Source organism: Salvelinus fontinalis, chromosome 3 (genome assembly GCF_029448725.1).
Source record: "Salvelinus fontinalis isolate EN_2023a chromosome 3, ASM2944872v1, whole genome shotgun sequence".
NCBI lineage: Eukaryota > Metazoa > Chordata > Actinopteri > Salmoniformes > Salmonidae > Salvelinus > Salvelinus fontinalis.
Window position 1 is genome coordinate 59,313,666 of NC_074667.1, and position 24,132 is coordinate 59,337,797.

Sequence of the window (24,132 nt, forward strand, 5' to 3'; positions counted from 1 at the left end):
TGTCTGATACAGTATGTGGGGAATGGGAGAGATGTCTGGATGGATGGCTGATACTGTATGTGGGGAATGTCTGGATGGATGTCCGATACAGTATGTGGGGAATGTCTGGATGGATGGCCGATACAGTATGTGGGGAATGTCTGGATGGATGGCCGATACAGTATGTGGGGAATGTCTGGATGGATGGCCGATACAGTATGTGGGGAATGTCTGGATGGATGGCCGATACAGTATGTGGGGAATGTCTGGATGGATGGCCGATACAGTATGTGGGGAATGTCTGGATGGATGGCCGATACAGTATGTGGGGAATGTCTGGATGGATGGCCGATACAGTATGTGGGGAATGTCTGGATGGATGGCCGATACAGTATGTGGGGAATGTCTGGATGGATGGCCGATACAGTATGTGGGGAATGTCTGGATGGATGGCCGATACAGTATGTGGGGAATGTCTGGATGGATGGCCGATACAGTATGTGGGGAATGTCTGGATGGATGGCCGATACAGTATGTGGGGAATGTCTGGATGGATGGCCGATACAGTATGTGGGGAATGTCTGGATGGATGTCTGATACAGTATGTGGGGAATGGGAGAGATGTCTGGATGGATGTCTGATACAGTATGTGGTGAATGTCTGGATGGATGTCTGATACAGTATGTGGGGAATGTCTGGATGGATGGCCGATACAGTATGTGGGGAATGTCTGGATGGATGGCCGATACAGTATGTGGGGAATGTCTGGATGGATGGCCGATACAGTATGTGGGGAATGTCTGGATGGATGTCTGATACAGTATGTGGGGAATGGGAGAGATGTCTAGATGGATGGCTGATACTGTATGTGGGGAATGTCTGGATGGATGTCCGATACAGTATGTGGGGAATGTCTGGATGGATGGCCGATACAGTATGTGGGGAATGTCTGGATGGATGGCCGATACAGTATGTGGGGAATGTCTGGATGGATGGCCGATACAGTATGTGGGGAATGTCTGGATGGATGGCCGATACAGTATGTGGGGAATGTCTGGATGGATGGCCGATACAGTATGTGGGGAATGTCTGGATGGATGGCCGATACAGTATGTGGGGAATGTCTGGATGGATGGCCGATACAGTATGTGGGGAATGTCTGGATGGATGGCCGATACAGTATGTGGGGAATGTCTGGATGGATGGCCGATACAGTATGTGGGGAATGTCTGGATGGATGGCCGATACAGTATGTGGGGAATGTCTGGATGGATGGCCGATACAGTATGTGGGGAATGTCTGGATGGATGGCCGATACAGTATGTGGGGAATGTCTGGATGGATGTCTGATACAGTATGTGGGGAATGGGAGAGATGTCTGGATGGATGTCTGATACAGTATGTGGTGAATGTCTGGATGGATGTCTGATACAGTATGTGGGGAATGTCTGGATGGATGGCCGATACAGTATGTGGGGAATGTCTGGATGGATGGCCGATACAGTATGTGGGGAATGTCTGGATGGATGGCCGATACAGTATGTGGGGAATGTCTGGATGGATGTCTGATACAGTATGTGGGGAATGGGAGAGATGTCTGGATGGATGTCTGATACAGTATGTGGTGAATGTCTGGATGGATGTCTGATACAGTATGTGGGGAATGTCTGGATGGATGGCCGATACAGTATGTGGGGAATGTCTGGATGGATGGCCGATACAGTATGTGGGGAATGTCTGGATGGATGGCCGATACAGTATGTGGGGAATGTCTGGATGGATGGCCGATACAGTATGTGGGGAATGTCTGGATGGATGGCCGATACAGTATGTGGGGAATGTCTGGATGGATGGCTGATACAGTATGTGGGGAATGTCTGGATGGATGGCTGATACAGTATGTGGGGAATGTCTGGATGGATGGCTGATACAGTATGTGGGGAATATCTAGATGGATGGCTGATACAGTATGTGGGGAATGTCTGGATGTATGTCTGATACAGTATGTGGGGAATGTCTGGATGGATGGCTGATACAGTATGTAGGGAATGGGAGAGATGTCTGGATGGATGTCTGATACAGTATGTGGGGAATGTCTGGATGGATGTCTGATACAGTATGTGGGGAATGTCTGGATGTATGGCTGATACAGTATGTAGGGAATGGGAGAGATGTCTGCATGGATGGCTGATACAGTATGTGGGAAATGGGAGAGATGTCTGGATGGATGGCCGACACAGTATGTGGGGAATGTCTGGATGGATGGCTGATACAGTATGTGGGGAATGTCTGGATGGATGGCCGATACAGTATGTGGGGAATGTCTGGATGGATGGCTGATACAGTATGTGGGGAATGTCTGGATGGATGGCCGATACAGTATGTGGGGAATGTCTGGATGGATGGCCGATACAGTATGTGGGGAATGTCTGGATGGATGGCCGATACAGTATGTGGGGAATGTCTGGATGGATGGCCGATACAGTATGTGGGGAATGTCTGGATGGATGGCTGATACAGTATGTGGGGAATGTCTGGATGGATGTCTGATACAGTATGTGGGGAATGTCTGGATGGATGGCTGATACAGTATGTAGGGAATGGGAGAGATGTCTGGATGGATGTCTGATACAGTATGTGGGGAATGTCTGGATGGATGTCTGATACAGTATGTGGGGAATGTCTGCATGGATGGCTGATACAGTATGTGGGAAATGGGAGAGATGTCTGGATGGATGGCCGACACAGTATGTGGGGAATGTCTGGATGGATGGCCGATACAGTATGTGGGGAATGGGAGAGATGTCTGGATGGATGCCTGATACAGTATGTGGGGAATGTCTGGATGGATGGCTGATACAGTATGTGGGGAATGGGAGAGATGTCTGGATGGATGCCTGATACAGTATGTGGGGAATGGGAGATTTATGATATGGCGCTCTCTACTGGAGATTTTGAGAATTACAAACATTTGTATTCTTGCTGCTTCCAACTCTCCCGAGGTAAATATTACTGACTGGTGCTTTTAGTCACATATGCTTCTATACAAGGATAATAATGGGTTATACTTTAGTATCTCTAAAAGGTTATGTGATTTACTGTTTGAACTCCACAAAGGGTTGCACATTTTCAGTAATTTTCCCAAAATGTTCCTGAAATCCCAGTTGGAAGTTTCCTGGAATCAGGAGGGAATAAACAGAGAATCTGGGAATCTTTAAACCAGGATTTCTGGTGGATTTGTGCAACCCTAAACTCAAGCTACTTTGGAGTTGATATTTATTGTATTAGATATATCCTGTATGAGTGCTGTTATACTTCATATGTATTAGGTGTATCCTGTATGAGTACTGTTACGACAGGAAAGTGATTATTTTGACATATATTTAGCTCTTTTTATGGCGCTGATTGCATGTCTGTAATACATCATAATTGTGTTAATAGAAAGATGTATTTTTCAATGATTTATATTAGATTTCTCCACTGAAAAGTACAAGTGTAGCGTAACCACTAGGTACACATCAGATAAGCAAATACACACACAAATATGGTAAAACATTTAATTGCGTATAAAATAAACAAACAATAAAACAACTTAAAAACAAAAAGAGATTCAAATAACGTACTGTTCCAGTGGTTGATCTTCTAAGACCATTTCCTGTTTGAACGAACCAATCAGATCACCCGATACTAAGAGGTGGATTCCTCCTACAGAGACAGTAAACAGAGGATGCATCCAAAAAGGTACCCTATTCTCTACATAGTGCACTACTTAAGACCAGCGCCCTATAAAGTTGTGCACTATGTAGGGAAGAGTGCCATTTCAGAAGCAGAGACAAGACTGACCACCAATTAACATAAAAACATATCAAAAACATTTTATATCAGAAACGGAAAGAAATAACCTATTTGTTCACAGTTGGTATGAAAGGGCTGTTGACAAAATACCAGTTTATACAATAAAAACATTAAAGTAATTAAAAAAACAAACATACTATTTACAATTAAAAAATACAATTCCTATATTTCACAGAATTCACCCTGCTTAACAATGTACACTGTTGTAATCCTTTGTGCAATGTTGGCAGCTTCTTGGCATTTGATATGTTCCCTATTCAAAGTTGTGAGGGGAAAAAATGTTGTTTGTAAAAAACGCATTCCGTTCTGTGTCCCTACAAGCAGACCGTATCCCAGTCTCGTTTCCTCACCTCTTCACCCCTACATCCTCTCATGACCAGGGGTTCCAATCCAAGTTTTAAAAAAGGACAAAGATCCTTGGCTGAAAGTATTGAGCTTCGATAAACCATTGTTTTGTGACAGTGGCATGTCCTGTCATATTATATGAAGAATAAACAGTAAGGTGTAGCTTATGGCTTGGCCATAGTAAGTTCATATAAACTCAGTGGTATTTTCCTATGTAGCCTAGTTACAGTAAGGTGTAGCCTAGTTACAGTAAGGTGTAGCCTAGTTACAGTAAGGTGTAGCCTAGTTACAGTAAGGTGTAGCCTATGGCTTGGCCATAGTAAGATCCTATAAAGACAGTGGTCTTTCCCTATGAGGTGTAAAAAAAACCTGCTTTGTCCCATTCCCAATCCTATTCCCAATCCTTATAAGGACCAGATTCCTGGGAAAGAGTGTGGATCCTATCAGAATCATATTTTGGCGTATGTGGGATTTGTTATTGTAAAGAAGTAAATTCCTTTCTAGTCCCAGTCCCAACTCAGCTTCCTGGGAAAGACGACATCCTCAGAGAATAGTTCTCCAGTTGAATAATTCCTTAACAACTCTTCCCCAGAGGCAGGAGAGGAGAGTTACATCCAGGTTGGTCCATTCAGGACATTTTCCAAAGGATATTCAGAGATCTACTGAGATATTCCCTCCACGGAGAAGGGAGAGAATGCTGTTTCAGTAGTTGGAATGCTAGCCGTTGGAATCCTGGGAAGAGGACAGGAGAAAATGGTCAGAAATGTGAGAATGCATGCAGCCACACACACTCTCCCTCCTTCATACACATACTCTACCACACACACACTCTCCCTCCTTCATACACACACCTGACTGACCTGACTGGTGAGTCTGCGAGGGGAGAGGGGTCGTTTCTGCTGGTGGATGGCCTGGAGACGAGTGATCAGGAACTTCTTATCCTCCCCCTCCTAGAGACACAATGACACAGGTCAGCAGGGAACAACCATGTAGCTGGCAATTAACACCTTATACACAGTGTTAGAACACTCCTTTAACACATTATACACAGTGTTAGAACACCCCATTAACACATTATACACAGTCTTAGAACACTTCATTAACACATTATACAGTGTTAGAACACTCCATTAACACATTATACACAGTGTTAGAACACTCCATTAACACATTATACACAGTGTTAGAACACTCCTTTATACACAGTGTTAGAACACTCCTTTATACACAGTGTTAGAACACCCCATTAACACAGTGTTAGAACACTCCATTAACACCACATACAGTGTTAGAACACTCCATTATACACAGTGTTAGAACACCTTATTAACACATTATGCACAGTGATAGAACACTCCATTAACACATTATACACAGTGTTAGAACACTCCATTAACACAGTTAGAACACTCTATTAACACAGTGATAGAACACTCCATTAACACATTATACACAGTGATAGAACACTCCATTAACACATTATACACAGTGTTAGAACACTCCATTAACACATTATACACAGTGTTAGAACACTCCATTAACACAGTGTTAGAACACTCCATTAACACAGTTTTAGAACACTCCATTAACACATTATACACTGTGTTAGAATACTCCATTAACACCTTATACACAGTGTTAGAACACTCCATTAACACATTATACACTGTGTTAGAACACTCCATTAACACAGTGTTAGAACACTCCATTAACACAGTGTTAGAATACACAATTAACACCTTATACACAGTGTTAGAACACTCCATTATACAGTGTTAGAATACACCATTAACACCTTATACACAGTGTTAGAACACTCCATTAACACAGTGTTAGAACACTCCATTATACACAGTGTTGAAAGTACATTTTCTACATTGACATTTTAGTCATTCAGCAGACGCTCTGATCCAGAGAGACTTACAGTTAGTGAGTCATTTAGCAGACGCTCTGATCCAGAGAGACTTACAGTTAGTGAGTCATTTAGCAGACGCTCTGACCCAGAGAGACTTACAGTTAGTGAGTCATTTAGCAGACGCTCTGATCCAGAGACTTACAGTTAGTGAGTCATTTAGCAGACGCTCTGATCCAGAGAGACTTACAGTTAGTGAGTCATTTAGCAGACGCTCTGACCCAGAGAGACTTACAGTTAGTGAGTCATTTAGCAGACGCTCTGATCCAGAGACTTACAGTTAGTGAGTCATTTAGCAGACGCTCTGATCCAGAGAGACTTACAGTTAGTGAGTCATTTAGCAGACGCTCTGACCCAGAGAGATTTACAGTTAGTGAGTCATTTAGCAGACGCTCTGACCCAGAGAGACTTACAGTTAGTGAGTCATTTAGCAGACGCTCTGATCCAGAGAGACTTACAGTTAGTGAGTCATTTAGCAGACACTCTGACCCAGAGAGACTTACAGTTACTGAGTCATTTAGCAGACGCTCTGATCCAGAGAGACTTACAGTTAGTGAGTCATTTAGCAGACGCTCTGATCCAGAGTCACTTACAGTTAGTGAGTCATTTAGCAGACGCTCTGATCCAGAGAGACTTACAGTTAGTGAATCATTTAGCAGACACTCTGATCCAGAGACTTACAGTTAGTGAATCATTTAGCAGACACTCTGATCCAGAGAGACTTACAGTTAGTGAATCATTTAGCAGACGCTCTGATCCAGAGAGACTTACAGTTAGTGAATCATTTAGCAGACACTCTGATCCAGAGACTTACAGTTAGTGAATCATTTAGCAGACGCTCTGATCCAGAGAGACTTACAGTTAGTGAATCATTTAGCAGACACTCTGATCCAGAGACTTACAGTTAGTGAGTCATTTAGCCGACACTCTGATCCAGAGAGACTTATAGTTAGTGAGTCATTTAGCAGACACTCTGATCCAGAGAGACTTATAGTTAGTGAGTCATTTAGCAGACACTCTGATCCAGAGAGACTTACAGTTAGTGAGTCATTTAGCAGACGCTCTGATCCAGAGTCACTTACAGTTAGTGAGTCATTTAGCAGACGCTCTGATCCAGAGAGACTTACAGTTAGTGAGTCATTTAGCAGACGCTCTGATCCAGAGAGACTTACAGTTAGTGAATCATTTAGCAGACGCTCTGATCTAGAGTCACTTACAGTTAGTGAGTCATTTAGCAGACGCCCTGATCCAGAGTCACTTACAGTTAGTGAGTCATTTGGCAGACGCTCTGATCCAGAGAGACTTACAGTTAGTGAGTCATTTAGCAGACGCTCTGATCCAGAGAGACTTACAGTTAGTGAATCATTTAGCAGACGCTCTGATCCAGAGACTTACAGTTAGTGAGTCATTTAGCAGACACTTTGATCCAGAGAGACTTACAGTTAGTGAGTCATTTAGCAGACGCTCTGATCCAGAGACTTACAGTTAGTGAGTCATTTAGCAGACGCTCTGATCCAGAGACTTACAGTTAGTGAGTCATTTAGCAGACGCTCTGATCCAGAGAGACTTACAGTTAGTGAATCATTTAGCAGACACTCTGATCCAGAGACTTACAGTTAGTGAGTCATTTAGCCGACACTCTGATCCAGAGAGACTTATAGTTAGTGAGTCATTTAGCAGACGCTCTGATCCAGAGAGACTTACAGTTAGTGAATCATTTAGCAGACACTCTGATCCAGAGAGACTTACAGTTAGTGAGTCATTTAGCAGACGCTCTGATCCAGAGTCACTTACAGTTAGTGAGTCATTTAGCAGACGCTCTGATCCAGAGAGACTTACAGTTAGTGAGTCATTTAGCAGACGCTCTGATCCAGAGAGACTTACAGTTAGTGAGTCATTTAGCAGACGCTCTGATCCAGAGAGACTTACAGTTAGTGAATCATTTAGCAGACGCTCTGATCCAGAGACTTACAGTTAGTGAGTCATTTAGCAGACGCTCTGATCCAGAGACTTACAGTTAGTGAGTCATTTAGCAGACGCTCTGATCCAGAGACTTACAGTTAGTGAGTCATTTAGCAGACACTTTGATCCAGAGAGACTTACAGTTAGTGAGTCATTTAGCAGACGCTCTGATCCAGAGACTTACAGTTAGTGAGTCATTTAGCAGACGCTCTGATCCAGAGACTTACAGTTAGTGAGTCATTTAGCAGACGCTCTGATCCAGAGAGACTTACAGTTAGTGAGTAGTTATCATAGTGTTATCCAGATAGAAAACGTTGTTATAAAGGGTTACGTCACACTGTTATAAAGGGTTAAGTCACACTGTTATAAAGGGTTACGTCACACTGTTATATAACTCCTGGGTGGCGCAGTGGTCTAGGGCACTGCATCGCAGTGCTAGCTGCGCCACCAGAGTCTCTGGGTTCGCGCCCAGGCTGGGCTGGGTTCGCGCCCAGGCTCTGTCGCAGCCGGCCGCAACCGGGAGGTCCGTGGAGCGACGTACAATTGGCATAGCGTCGTCCGGGTTAGGGAGGGTTTGGCCGGTAGGGATATCCTTGTCTCAGTATGTTAAAAAAAAAAAATAATAATAATAATAAAATGTATTGTAAGTCGCTACTGTAAGTAATCTACTGTAAGTCGCTCTGGATAAGAGCGTCTGCTAAATGACTAAAATGTAAATGTAAATGTATAAAGGGTTACGTCACACTGTTATAAAGGGTTAAGTCACATTAGTATTGTATAAGAGAGTTGACGTTACGTTTTCTATTTGCTCCTGCAGCAGACTGATTATCTTCCTCTGTCCATCCACCACCTGGGTGTTGAAGTAAATCACTATCCTGAGAGACACAGAGAGACAGTATGAAAACACACAACAACGTTCCCCTTTACAGAGACACTGACAGGAAATGATCAAAGCAACCTGAAGGAACGTAGTTTGTGTCAAATCCCTCAAACTATCATCCTGCTTACAGGAAGATACCAGGAGCAGAGGGTTCTCCACCATGTAGCTGTGAGCCCAGGCTAGTCAGGAAAGGTGTCTGTCTGTCTGTCTGTCTGTGCATGTGTGTGTCTGTGTATGCATGTGTGTGTCTGTCTGTCTGTCTGTGTGTGTGTACCTGTCTGTGTCTGTACACCGGTCTCTCTCTCTCTGTGTGTCTGTGTGTCTGTGTGTGTGTGTGTGTGTGTGTGTGTGTGTGTGTGTGTGTGTGTGTGTGTGTGTGTGTGTGTGTGTGTGTGACTCACAGGAAGATCCCAGCAGCCAGGAACAGAAACAGAGGGTTCTCCACTATGTAGCTGTGAGCCCAGGCTAACCAGGCCAGGTTAGGGCTGTGTGTCTCCAACTCCTTCACCCACAGCTTCCCTGACTGGAACATAGTGGACAGGCTACGGAACGGCCCGCATGACTCAGACGGACGGATACTGGAGGGAGAGGAGGGGAGGGAGAGGAGGGGAGGGAGAGGAGGGGAGGGAGAGGAGGGGAGGGAGAGGAGGGGAGGGAGAGGAGGGGAGGGAGGGAGAGGAGGGAGTGGTGGGAGAGGAGAGAGAAGAGGGAGAGGAGGGAGGGGAGGGGAGGGAGAGGAGAGAGTGGAGGGGAGGGAGAGGAGAGAGTGGAGGGGAGGGGAGGGAGAGGAGGGAGTGGAGGGGAAGGAGAGGAGGGGAGGGAGAGGAGGGGAGGGAGAGGAGGGGAGGGAGAGTAGGGGAGGGAGAGGAGGGGAGGGAGAGGAGGGGAGGGAGAGGAGGGGAGGGAGAGGAGGGGAGGGAGAGGAGGGAGAGGAGGGGAGGGAGAGAGAGATTGATATACTATGTTATCTATGTGAGTAATGTATATTGCTGGTATGTGTGTGTTTGAATTTGCTAGTGTGTGTTCAACATCTTCAGTGTGTGTGTTACTGACATCCATCTCTCCTTACCTCCACATGGTGTAGCTGACACAAACAGCAGCCCCCAGGAAGGAAGGGCAGCAGAGGAGAGTGATGAAGATGGTGCTCATCTGACTGGCTCTATAGGGCTTCCTAGGGGACTGGCAGTTCATCATCACACTAGTCTGGTGGACACACACAGAGAGAGAGAGAGTACTGTCAGGATACGGTCAGAGAACAGTTTGAGAGTCAAGACAAGGTTAAAGGTCAGTTGACATTCAGTTGTAGTTGGATAGTAAATAGTGTACATAGTGCAGTTAGCAGTATGATCATAGTGATCAGAACAGACGTACCTGCTTCATGTAGAAGAGAAGCAGCAGTTTGATGATCTGTACAGCAGGAAGCAGAGGAGTGAACAACACCCCCAACCTAAACAACACAGATACAACATCACTACAACCTCCACAACATCACTACAACCTCCACAACATCACTACAACCTCCACAACACAGACACAACATCACTACAACCTCCACAACACAGACACAACATCACTACAACCTCCACAACATCACTACAATCTCCACAACATCACTACAACCTCCACAACACAGACACAACATCACTACAACCTCCACAACACAGACACAACATCACTACAACCTCCACAACACAGATACAACATCACTACAACCTCCACAACACAGACACAACATCACTACAACCTCCACAACACAGACACAACATCACTACAACCTCCACAACACAGACACAACATCACTACAACCTCCACAACACAGACACAACATCACTACAACCTCCCCAACACAGATACAACATCAATACAACCTCCACAACACAGACACAACATCACTATAACCTCCACAATACAGATACAACATCACTAAAACCTCCCCAACACAGATACAACATCAATACAACCTCCACAACATCACTACAACCTCCACAATACAGATACAACATCACTACAACACAGACACAACATCACTACAACCTCCACAACACAGATACAACATCACTACAACCTCCACAACATCACTACAACCTCCACAACACAGATACAACATCACTACAACATCACTACAACCTCCACAACACAGATACAACATCACTACAACATCACTACAACCTCCACAACACAGACACAACATCACTACAACCTCCACAACACAGACACAACATCACTACAACCTCCACAACACAGACACAACATCACTACAACCTCCACAACACAGATTCAACATCACTACAACCTCCACAACACATATACAACATCACTACAGCCTCCACAACACAGATTCATCATCACTACAACCTCCACAACTACAACCTCCACAACACAGATACAACATCACTACAACCTCCACAACACAGATACAACATCACTACAACCTCCACAACACAGATACAACATCACTACAACCTCCACAACACAGATACAACATCACTACAACCTCCACAACATCACTACAACCTCCACAACATCACTACAACACAGACAAAACATCACTACAACACAGATACAACATCACTACAACCTCCACAACATCACTACAACCTCCACAACACAGATACAGCATCACTACAACCTCCACAACACAGATACAACATCACTACAACCTCCAGAACACAGATACAACATCACAACAACCTCCACAACACATATACAACATCACTACAGCCTCCACAACACAGATTCATCATCACTACAACCTCCACAACTACAACCTCCACAACACAGATACAACATCACTACTACCTCCACAACACAGATACAACATCACTACAACCTCCACAACACAGATACAACATCACTACAACCTCCACAACACAGATACAACATCACTACAACCTCCACAACACAGAAACAACATCACTACAACCTCCACAACACAGATACAACATCACTACAACCTCCACAACATCACTACAACACAGACACAACATCGCTACAACCTCCACAACATCACTACAACCTCCACAACACAGATACAACATCACTACAACCGCCACAACACAGATACAACATCACTACAACCGCCACAACACAGATACAACATCACTACAACCGCCACAACACAGATACAACATCACTACAACCTCCACAACACAGAAACAACATCACTACAACCTCCACAACACAGAAATAACATCACTACAATCTCCACAACACAGATACAACATCACTACAATCTCCACAACACAGATACAACATCACTACAATCTCCACAACACAGATACAACATCACTACAACACAGACACAACATCGCTACAACCTCCACAACATCACTACAACACAGACACAACATCGCTACAACCTCCACAACATCACTACAACCTCCACAACACACACAACATCACTACAACCTCCACAACACAGATACAACATCACTACAACCTCCACAACACAGACACAACATCACTACAACCTCCACAACACAGACACAACATCACTACAACCTCCACAACACAGACACAACATCACTACAACCTCCACAACACAGACACAACATCACTACAACCTCCCCAACACAGATACAACATCAATACAACCTCCACAACACAGACACAACATCACTACAACCTCCACAATACAGATACAACATCACTAAAACCTCCCCAACACAGATACAACATCAATACAACCTCCACAACACAGACACAACATCACTACAACCTCCACAATACAGATACAACATCACTACAACACAGACACAACATCACTACAACCTCCACAACACAGATACAACATCACTACAACATCACTACAACCTCCACAACACAGATACAACATCACTACAACATCACTACAACCTCCACAACACAGATACAACATCACTACAACCTCCACAACACAGACACAACATCACTACAACCTCCACAACACAGATACAACATCCCTACAACCTCCACGACACAGACACAACATCACTACAACCTCCACGACACAGATTCAACATCACTACAACCTCCACAACACAGATACAACATCACTACAACCTCCACAACACAGATACAACATCACTACAACCTCCACAACACAGATACAACATCACTACAACCTCCACAACACAGATACAACATCACTACAACCTCCACAACACAGATACAACATCACTACAACCTCCACAACACAGATACAACATCACTACAACCTCCACAACATCACTACAACATCACTACAACCTCCACAACATCACTACAACATCACTACAACCTCCACAACATCACTACAACACAGACAACATCACTACAACCTCCACAACACAGATACAACATCACTACAACCTCCACAACATCACTACAACCTCCACAACACAGATACAACATCACTACAACCTCCACAACACAGATACAACATCACTACAACCTCCAGAACACAGACACAACATCACAACAACCTCCACAACACATATACAACATCACTACAGCCTCCACAACACAGATTCATCATCACTACAACCTCCACAACTACAACCTCCACAACACAGATACAACATCACTACAACCTCCACAACACAGATACAACATCACTACAACCTCCACAACACAGATACAACATCACTACAACCTCCACAACACAGATACAACATCACTACAACCTCCACAACACAGATACAACATCACTACAACCTCCACAACACAGATACAACATCACTACAATCTCCACAACACAGATACAACATCACTACAACCTCCACAACACAGAAACAACATCACTACAACCTCCACAACACAGAAACAACATCACTACAACCTCCACAACACAGATACAACATCACTACAACCTCCACAACATCACTACAACACAGACACAACATCGCTACAACCTCCACAACATCACTACAACCTCCACAACACAGATACAACATCACTACAACCTCCACAACACAGATACAACCGACACAACACAGATACAACATCACTACAACCGCCACAACACAGATACAACATCACTACAACCTCCACAACACAGAAACAACATCACTACAACCTCCACAACACAGAAATAACATCACTACAATCTCCACAACACAGATACAACATCACTACAATCTCCACAACACAGATACAACATCACTACAATCTCCACAACACAGATACAACATCACTACAACCTCCACAACATCACTACAACACAGACAACATCGCTACAACCTCACTACAACCTCCACAACACAGATACAACATCACTACAACCTCCACAACACAGATACAACATCACTACAACCTCCACAACACAGATACAACATCACTACAACCTCCACAACACAGATACAACATCACTACAACCTCCACAACACAGATACAACATCACTACAACCTCCACAACACAGATACAACATCACTACAACCTCCACAACATCACTACAACCTCCACAACACAGATACAACATCACTACAACCTCCACAACACAGATACAACATCACTACAACCTCCACAACACAGATACAACATCACTACAACCTCCACAACACAGATACAACATCACTACAACCTCCACAACATCACTACAACATCACTACAACCTCCACAACATCACTACAACATCACTACAACCTCCACAACATCACTACAACACAGACACAACATCACTACAACCTCCACAACACAGATACAACATCACTACAACCTCCACAACATCACTACAACCTCCACAACACAGATACAACATCACTACAACCTCCACAACACAGATACAACATCACTACAACCTCCAGAACACAGACACAACATCACAACAACCTCCACAACACATATACAACATCACTACAGCCTCCACAACACAGATTCATCATCACTACAACCTCCACAACTACAACCTCCACAACACAGATACAACATCACTACAACCTCCACAACACAGATACAACATCACTACAACCTCCACAACACAGATACAACATCACTACAACCTCCACAACACAGATACAACATCACTACAACCTCCACAACACAGATACAACATCACTACAACCTCCACAACACAGATACAACATCACTACAATCTCCACAACACAGATACAACATCACTACAACCTCCACAACACAGAAACAACATCACTACAACCTCCACAACACAGAAACAACATCACTACAACCTCCACAACACAGATACAACATCACTACAACCTCCACAACATCACTACAACACAGACACAACATCGCTACAACCTCCACAACATCACTACAACCTCCACAACACAGATACAACATCACTACAACCGCCACAACACAGATACAACCGACACAACACAGATACAACATCACTACAACCGCCACAACACAGATACAACATCACTACAACCTCCACAACACAGAAACAACATCACTACAACCTCCACAACACAGAAATAACATCACTACAATCTCCACAACACAGATACAACATCACTACAATCTCCACAACACAGATACAACATCACTACAATCTCCACAACACAGATACAACATCACTACAACCTCCACAACATCACTACAACACAGACACAACATCGCTACAACCTCACTACAACCTCCACAACACAGATACAACATCACTACAACCTCCACAACACAGATACAACATCACTACAACACAGATACAACATCACTACAACCTCCACAACACAGATACAACATCACTACAACCTCCACAACATCACTACAACCTCCACAACACAGATACAACATCACTACAACCTCCACAACACAGATACAACATCACTACAACCTCCACAACACAGATACAACATCACTACAACCTCCACAACACAGATACAACATCACTACAACCTCCACAACACAGATACAACATCACTACAACCTCCACAACACAGATACAACATCACTACAACCTCCACAACACAGATACAACATCACTACAACCTCCACAACACAGATACAACATCACTACAACCTCCACAACACAGATACAACATCACTACAACCTCCACAACACAGAAACAACATCACTACAACCTCCACAACACAGATACAACATCACTACAACGTCCACAACATCACTACAACACAGACACAACATCGCTACAACCTCCACAACATCACTACAACACAGACACAACATCGCTACAACCTCCACAACATCACTACAACCTCCACAACACAGATACAACATCACTACAACCGCCACAACACAGATACAACATCACTACAACCGCCACAACACAGATACAACATCACTACAACCTCCACAACACAGATACAACATCACTACAACCTCCACAACACAGAAATAACATCACTACAATCTCCACAACACAGATACAACATCACTACAATCTCCACAACACAGATACAACATCACTACAATCTCCACAACACAGATACAACATCACTACAACCTCCACAACATCACTACAACACAGACACAACATCGCTACAACCTCCACAACATCACTACAACCTCCACAACACAGATACAACATCACTACAACCGCCACAACACAGATACAACATCACTACAACCTCCACAACACAGATACAACATCACTACAATCTCCTCAACACAGATACAACATCACTACAATCTCCACAACACAGATACAACATCACTACAACCTCCACAACACAGATACAACATCACTACAACCTCCACAACACAGATTCATCATCACTACAACCTCCACAACACAGATACAACATCACTACAACCTCCACAACACAGATACAACATCACTACAATCTCCACAACACAGATTCATCATCACTACAACCTCCACAATACAGATACAACATCACTACAACACAGACACAACATCACTACAACCTCCACAACACAGATACAACATCACTACAACCTCCACAACACAGATACAACATCACTACAACCTCCACAACATCACTACAACCTCCACAACATCACTACAACATCACTACAACCTCCACAACATCACTACAACATCACTACAACCTCCACAACATCACTACAACATCACTACAACCTCCACAACATCACTACAACATCACTACAACCTCCACAACATCACTACAACATCACTACAACCTCCACAACATCACTACAACCTCCACAACATCACTACAACATCACTACAACCTCCACAACACAGATACATCACTACAACCTCCACAACACAGATACAACATCACTACAACCTCCACAACACAGACACAACATCACTACAATCTCCACAACACAGACATGATACAACATCACTACAACCTCCACAATACAGATACAACATCACTACAACCTCCACAACACAGATACAACATCACTACAACCTCCACAACACAGATACAACATCACTACAACCTCCACAACACAGACATGATACAACATCAGCCCATACAGGGTTGAGGCTAGGTGCAGGGTTGAGGTGCAGGGTCGAGGCTAGGTGCAGGGCCGAGGCTAGGTGCAGGGCCGAGGCTAGGTGCAGGGCCGAGGCTAGGTGCAGGGCCGAGGCTAGGTGCAGGGCCGAGGCTAGGTGCAGGGTCGAGGCAAGGTGCAGGGTCGAGGCTAGGTGCAGGGCCGAGGCTAGGTGCAGGGCCGAGGCTAGGTGCAGGGTTGAGGATAGGTGCAGGGCCGAGGCTAGGTGCAGGGTTGAGGCTAGGTGCAGGGTTGAGGCTAGGTGCAGGGTTGAGGATAGGTGCAGGGCCGAGGCTAGGTGCAGGGTTGAGGCTAGGTGCAGGGTTGAGGCTAGGTGCAGGGTTGAGGATAGGTGCAGGGCCGAGGCTAGGTGCAGGGTTGAGGCTAGGTGCAGGGTTGAGGCTAGGTGCAGGGCCGAGGCTAGGTGCAGGGTTGAGGTGCAGGGCCGAGGCTAGGTGCAGGGTTGAGGCTAGGTGCAGGGTTGAGGCTAGGTGCAGGGCCGGGGCTAGGTGCAGGGTTGAGGATAGGTGCAGGGTTGAGGCTAGGTGCAGGGTTGAGGCTAGGTGCAGGGTTGAGGTGCAGGGCCGAGGCTAGGTGCAGGGTTGAGGCTAGGTGCAGGGTTGAGGCTAGGTGCAGGGCCGAGGCTAGGTGCAGAGTTGAGGCTAGGTGCAGAGTTGAGGCTAGGTGCAGGGTTGAGGTGCAGGGTTGAGGCTAGGTGCAGGGCCGGGGCTAGGTGCAGGGTTGAGGATAGGTGCAGGGTTGAGGCTAGGTGCAGGGTTGAGGCTAGGTGCAGGGTTGAGGCTAGGTGCAGGGTTGAGGCTAGGTGCAGGGCCGAGGCTAGGTGCAGGGCCGAGGCTAGGTGCAGGGCCGAGAATAGGTGCAGGGTTGAGGTGCAGGGTCGAGGCTAGGTGCTGGGCCGAAGCTAGGTGCAGGGCCGAGGCTAGGTGCAGGGCCGAGGCTAGGTGCAGGGTTGAAGCTAGGTGCAGGGCCGAGGCTAGGTGCAGGGCCGAGGCTAGGTGCAGGGCCGAGGCTAGGTGCAGGGTTGAGGATAGGTGCAGGGTTGAGGCTAGGTGCAGGGTTGAGGATAGGTGCAGGGCCGAGGCTAGGTGCAGGGTTGAGGCTAGGTGCAGGGTTGAGGCTAGGTGCAGGGCCGAGGCTAGGTGCAGGGTTGAGGCTAGGTGCAGGGTTGAGGCTAGGTGCAGGGTTGAGGCTAGGTGCAGGTTTGAGGCTAGGTGCAGGGTCGAGGCTAGGTGCAGGGTCGAGGCTAGGTGCAGGGTCGAGGCTAGGTGCAGGGTCGAGGCTAGGTGCAGGGTCGAGGCTAGGTGCAGGGTCGAGGCTAGGTGCAGGGTCGAGGCTAGGTGCAGGGTCGAGGCTAGGTGCAGGGTCGAGGATAGGTGCAGGGTCGAGGATAGGTGCAGGGTCGAGGCTAGGTGCAGGGTTGAGGCTAGGTGCAGGGTTGAGGCTAGGTGCAAGATTGAGGTGCAGGGCCGAGGCTAGGTGCAGGGTTGAGGCTAGGTGCAGGGTTGAGGTGCAGGGCCGAGGCTAGGTGCAGGGTTGAGGCTAGGTGCAGGGCCGAGGCTAGGTGCAGAGTTGAGGCTAGGTGCAGGGTTGAGGTGCAGGGTTGAGGCTAGGTGCAGAATTGAGGTGCAGGGTTGAGGTGCAGGGCCGAGGCTAGGTGCAGGGCCGAGGCTAGGTGCAGGGCCGAGGCTAGGTGCAGGGTCGAGGCTAGGTGCAGGGTCGAGGCTAGGTGCAGGGTCGAGGCTAGGTGCAGGGTTGAGGTGCAGGGTTGAGGCTAGGTGCAGGGTTGAGGTGCAGGGCCGAGGCTAGGTGCAGGGCCGAGGCTAGGTGCAGGGCCGAGGCTAGGTGCAGGGCCGAGGCTAGGTGCAGGGCCGAGGCTAGGTGCAGGGCCGAGGCTAGGTGCAGGGCCGAGGCTAGGTGCAGGGCCGAGGATAGGTGCAGGGCCGAGGATAGGTGCAGGGTTGAGGCTAGGTGCAGGTTTGAGGATAGGTGCAGGGTTGAGGATAGGTGCAGGGTTGAGGCTAGGTGCAGGGTTGAGGCTAGGTGCAGAGTTGAGGCTAGGTGCAGGGTTGAGGTGCAGGATGGAGGTGCAGGGTTGAGGTGCAGGGTTGAGGTGCAGGGTTGAGGTGCAGGGTTGAGGTGCAGGGTTGAGGCTAGGTGCAGGGTTGAGGTGCAGGGTTGAGGCTAGGTGCAGGGTTGAGGCTAGGTGCAGGGTTGAGGCTAGGTGCAGGGTTGAGGCTAGGTGCAGGGTTGAGGCTAGGTGCAGGGTTGAGGCTAGGTGCAGGGTTGAGGCTAGGTGCAGGGTTGAGGATAGGTGCAGGGTTGAGGATAGGTGCAGGGTTGAGGATAGGTGCAGGGTTGAGGATAGGTGCAGGGTTGAGGATAGGTGCAGGGTTGAGGATAGGTGCAGGGCCGAGGCTAGGTGCAGGGTCGAGGCTAGGTGCAGGGTCGAGGCTAGGTGCAGGGTTGAGGTGCAGGGTTGAGGTGCAGGGTTGAGGCTAGGTGCAGGATTGAGGTGCAGGGTTGAGGCTAGGTGCAGGGTTGAGGTGCAGGGTTGAGGCTAGGTGCAGGGTTGAGGTGCAGGGTTGAGGCTAGGTGCAGGGTTGAGGTGCAGGATTGAGGCTAGGTGCAGGGTTGAGGTGCAGGGTTGAGGCTAGGTGCAGGGTTGAGGTGCAGGGTTGAGGTGCAGGGTTGAGGCTAGGTGCAGGGTCGAGGTGCAGGGTTGAGGCTAGGTTCAGGGTTGAGGCTAGGTGCAGGGTTGAGGTGCAGGGTTGAGGCTAGGTGCAGGGTCGAGGCTAGGTGCAGGGTTGAGGTTAGGTGCAGGGTTGAGGTGCAGGGTTGAGGTGCAGGGTTGAGGCTAGGTGCAGGGTTGAGGTGCAGGGTTGAGGCTAGGTGAAGGGTAGAGGCTAGGTGCAGGGTAGAGGCTAGGTGCAGGGTAGAGGCTAGGTGCAGGGTAGAGGCTAGGTGCAGGGTAGAGGCTAGGTGCAGGGTAGAGGCTAGGTGCAGGGTAGAGGCTAGGTGCAGGGTAGAGGCTAGGTGCAGGGTAGAGGCTAGGTGCAGGGTAGAGGCTAGGTGCAGGGTTAGAGTTCATACCAGGCCAGTGTCTGTCCGTAGATGAGTTCCAACACGTTCCTGGAGATGTCAAACACAGGCTTTCTTTTCCTCTTCAACACCCTCTGAGAAAACAACCTGCAGGAGAGAGATAAGAAGATGAGGGATAAAGGACTGAGAACAGGAGAGAAAGATAAGAAGATGAGGGATAAAGGACTGAGAACGGGAGAGAAAGATAAGAAGATGAGGGATAAAGGACTGAGAACAGGAGAGAAAGATAAGAAGATGAGGGATAAAGGACTGAGAACGGGAGAGAAAGATAAGAAGATGAGGGATAAAGGTTTGAGAACGGGAGAGAAAGATAAGAAGATGAGGGATAAAGGTTTGAGAACGGGAGAGAAAGATAAGAAGATGAGGGATAAAGGTTTGAGAACGGGAGAGAAAGATAAGAAGATGAGGGATAAAGGACTGAGAACGGGAGAGAAAGATAAGAAGATGAGGGATAAAGGACTGAGAACGGGAGAGAAAGATAAGAAGATGAGGGATAAAGGACTGAGAACGGGAGAGAAAGATAAGAAGATGAGGGATAAAGGACTGAGAACGGGAGAGAAAGATAAGAAGATGAGGGATAAAGGACTGAGAACGGGAGAGAAAGATAAGAAGATGAGGGATAAAGGACTGAGAACGGGAGAGAAAGATAAGAAGATGAGGGATAAAGGACTGAGAACGGGAGAGAAAGATAAGAAGATGAGGGATAAAGGTTTGAGAACGGGAGAGAAAGATAAGAAGATGAGGGATAAAGGACTGAGAACGGGAGAGAAAGATAAGAATATGAGGGATAGACTGAGAACGGGAGAGAAAGATAAGAAGATGAGGGATAAAGGACTGAGAACGGGAGAGAAAGATAAGAAGATGAGGGATAAAGGATGAGAACGGGAGAGAAAGATAATAAGATGAGGGATAAAGGATGAGAACGGGAGAGAAAGATAATAAGATGAGGGATAAAGGACTGAGAACGGGAGAGAAAGATAAGAAGATGAGGGATAAAGGACTGAGAACGGGAGAGAAAGATAAGAAGATGAGGGATAAAGGACTGAGAACGGGAGAGAAAGATAAGAAGATGAGGGATAAAGGACTGAGAACGGGAGAGAAAGATAAGAAGATGAGGGATAACGGACTGAGAACGGGAGAGAAAGATAAGAAGATGAGGGATAAAGGACTGAGAACAGGAGAGAAAGATAAGAAGATGAGGGATAAAGGATAAGAACGGGAGAGAAAGATAAGAAGATGAGGGATAAAGGTTTGAGAACGGGAGAGAAAGATAAGAAGATGAGGGATAAAGGACTGAGAACGGGAGAGAAAGATAAGAAGATGAGGGATAAAGGACTGAGAACGGGAGAGAAAGATAAGAAGATGAGGGATAAAGGACAGAACGGGAGAGAAAGATAAGATGAGGGATAAAGGACTGAGAACGCGAGAGAAAGCAATAGAGACTGTATGACGTGTTGAACGAGTTGCCGAGGTTATGAACAAGAACATATGACAGACACAGACAGACAGAGACAGAAAGACAGACAGACAGCCAGCCAGCCAGACAGCAAGACAGACACCCCACCTCCAGAGGAACTCTCCAAAGCAGGTGTCCAGTATGGTAAAGATGAAGTCCATGAGGAGGAAACGGTACAGCTCTTGTCCTACAAAACTCTCCCAGCACTGACAACAACACCACAACAAACATCATCAACAACATCATCAATATCAACGACACCAGTCATAATAGCAGCACAGATTTCATTTTGAGCAAAATAGTTCGGGACACAGTTGAGTACATAATACTGTAAATGGAACGTTGGGACAGAATGGGATGGTGCTGGAACGGGAATGTTCCTCTCACCTGCAGGCCGATGCTGTGGGGGTCAGAAGCGATCCGGCCCAGCCAATGAAAGCACAGCACTACGAGCACGCTCACTTTCAACATCAGGTTCCTCAAACACACAAATGGTATATCCTCTTTACATGTTTAGCACACACACACACACTTCTGTCAACTAGCAAGACTCTCTTGATTTCCACACTCTCCATTAACGTCATAAACTCTGTAGGGTGCACTTCCACCCCTCTACCTGCAGATGGCGATGTATGTGTGAACGCAGGGGGAGTCATACTCCTCCACACACGTCTAAATTAAGGTTGTGGACTGCAGTTCCACCCCTCTACCTGCTGATGGCGACGTATGTGTTTACGCTGGGCGAGTCGTACTCCTCCATCCAGGCAGTAGCGTTGAAGAGACCAGGGAGCAGGAGGTTGATGAGAGACACTACGACCGGCAGGGCTAACAGACTGGCTTCCTTCAGGAGAGGGTCCTTAGTGGGAATACGAGATCTGTACTGGAGGTCCTAGAGAAGGAGGGAGGGAGGGAGGGAGGGAGGGAGGGAGGGAGGGAGGGAGGGAGGGAGGGAGGGAGGGAGGGAGGGAGAAGGTGAAAGACGAAAGTGGAGGATGAAAGCAATGTACAGCAGCTGAAAACGTGTGTCTCTTACCTTGTGCATGTACTCAGAGAAGTAGTAGAGAGCTAGAACACAGGCCACTGTGCTGCCTATACAGATGAACCACGCCAGAACATGTACTAACACACGTCCTGTTCTCTGACACACAGTCTTCTGGACATGCTTACGATTAGTCTCCTCTAACAACTCCTACACAGAGAGAGAGACAGAGAGACAGACAGAGAGACAGAGAGAGATGGTTACGATTAGTCTCCTCTAACAACTCCTACAGAGAGAGAGAGACAGAGAGAGAGACAGAGAGAGAGGCAGAGAGAGAGGCAGAGAGAGAGGCAGAGAGAGAGGCAGAGAGAGAGACAGAGAGAGAGACAGAGAGAGAGAGACAGAGAGAGAGAGAGATGGTTACGATTAGTCTCCTCTAACAACTCCTACACAGTGAGAGAGACAGAGAGAGAGACAGAGAGGGAGACAGAGAGGGAGACAGAGAGAGAGAGAGACAGAGAGATATGGTTATGATTAGTCTCCTCTAACAACTCCTACACAGTGAGAGAGACAGAGAGAGAGACAGAGAGGGAGACAGAGAGGGAGACAGAGAGGGAGACAGAGAGAGAGAGAGACAGAGAGATATGGTTATGATTAGTCTCCTCTAACAACTCCTACACAGTGAGAGAGACAGAGAGAGAGACAGAGAGGGAGACAGAGAGAGAGAGAGAGAGAGAGAGACAGAGAGAGAGATGGTTACGATTAGTCTCCTCTAACAACTCCTACAGAGAGAGAGGTAGAGAGAGAGACAGAGAGAGACAGAGACAGAGAGAGAGAGAGAGAGATGGTTACGATTAGTCTCCTCTAACAACTCCTACATAAGGAGGGAGGGAGTGAGGTGATTGTGATTAAGTAGGAGAATTAGCTTTTTCCTCAAGTGTGTGATGGGTGGGTGCGTGCGTGCGTGCGTGTGTGATGGGCGTGTGTGTGTGTGTGTGTGTGTGTGTGTGCGTGTGTGCGTGTCCCTACCCTGAGTTGAGTGCAGATGTTTTCAGAGCGGAGTTTGACGGAGGTCTTCTTGATGACTTTAAAGTCCCAGGAACAGAACACCTTCATCGCCAGGATACCATGTGACTTGTCTATACGGAAGCTCTGACCAAACGACTTGGACATGCTGGGGGGACGACACACACACACACACACACACACACACACACACACACACACACACACCTTACTTTGTGAACTGTTACTACTGTAAGTGCTGTAGTT

At 46.8% G+C, this 24,132-nt stretch overlaps 1 protein-coding gene across 4 annotated transcripts in view; it reads right to left on the bottom strand.

The window, feature by feature from the left end:
- Positions 1–3,522: 3,522 nt before the first annotated feature.
- Positions 3,523–24,132, bottom strand: part of LOC129851216 (transmembrane channel-like protein 6) — a 63,148-nt gene continuing 42,538 nt past the window's right edge. For 3 of the 4 annotated variants that reach the window (XM_055917604.1, XM_055917605.1, XM_055917603.1), the window contains exons 11-22: positions 23,890–24,034; positions 22,915–23,070; positions 22,592–22,770; positions 22,269–22,359; positions 21,990–22,087; positions 20,417–20,512; positions 10,305–10,380; positions 10,003–10,136; positions 9,335–9,511; positions 8,850–8,928; positions 5,031–5,129; positions 3,523–4,911 (exon numbers count right to left, since the gene is read on the bottom strand). In XM_055917604.1, the coding sequence (XP_055773579.1) occupies positions 4,897–4,911; positions 5,031–5,129; positions 8,850–8,928; positions 9,335–9,511; positions 10,003–10,136; positions 10,305–10,380; positions 20,417–20,512; positions 21,990–22,087; positions 22,269–22,359; positions 22,592–22,770; positions 22,915–23,070; positions 23,890–24,034 (1,345 nt within the window). In that variant the 3' untranslated portion in view covers positions 3,523–4,896. The remainder of the gene's footprint in view (positions 4,912–5,030; positions 5,130–8,849; positions 8,929–9,334; positions 9,512–10,002; positions 10,137–10,304; positions 10,381–20,416; positions 20,513–21,989; positions 22,088–22,268; positions 22,360–22,591; positions 22,771–22,914; positions 23,071–23,889; positions 24,035–24,132) is intronic. The other variant, XM_055917606.1, reaches the window with a different exon arrangement.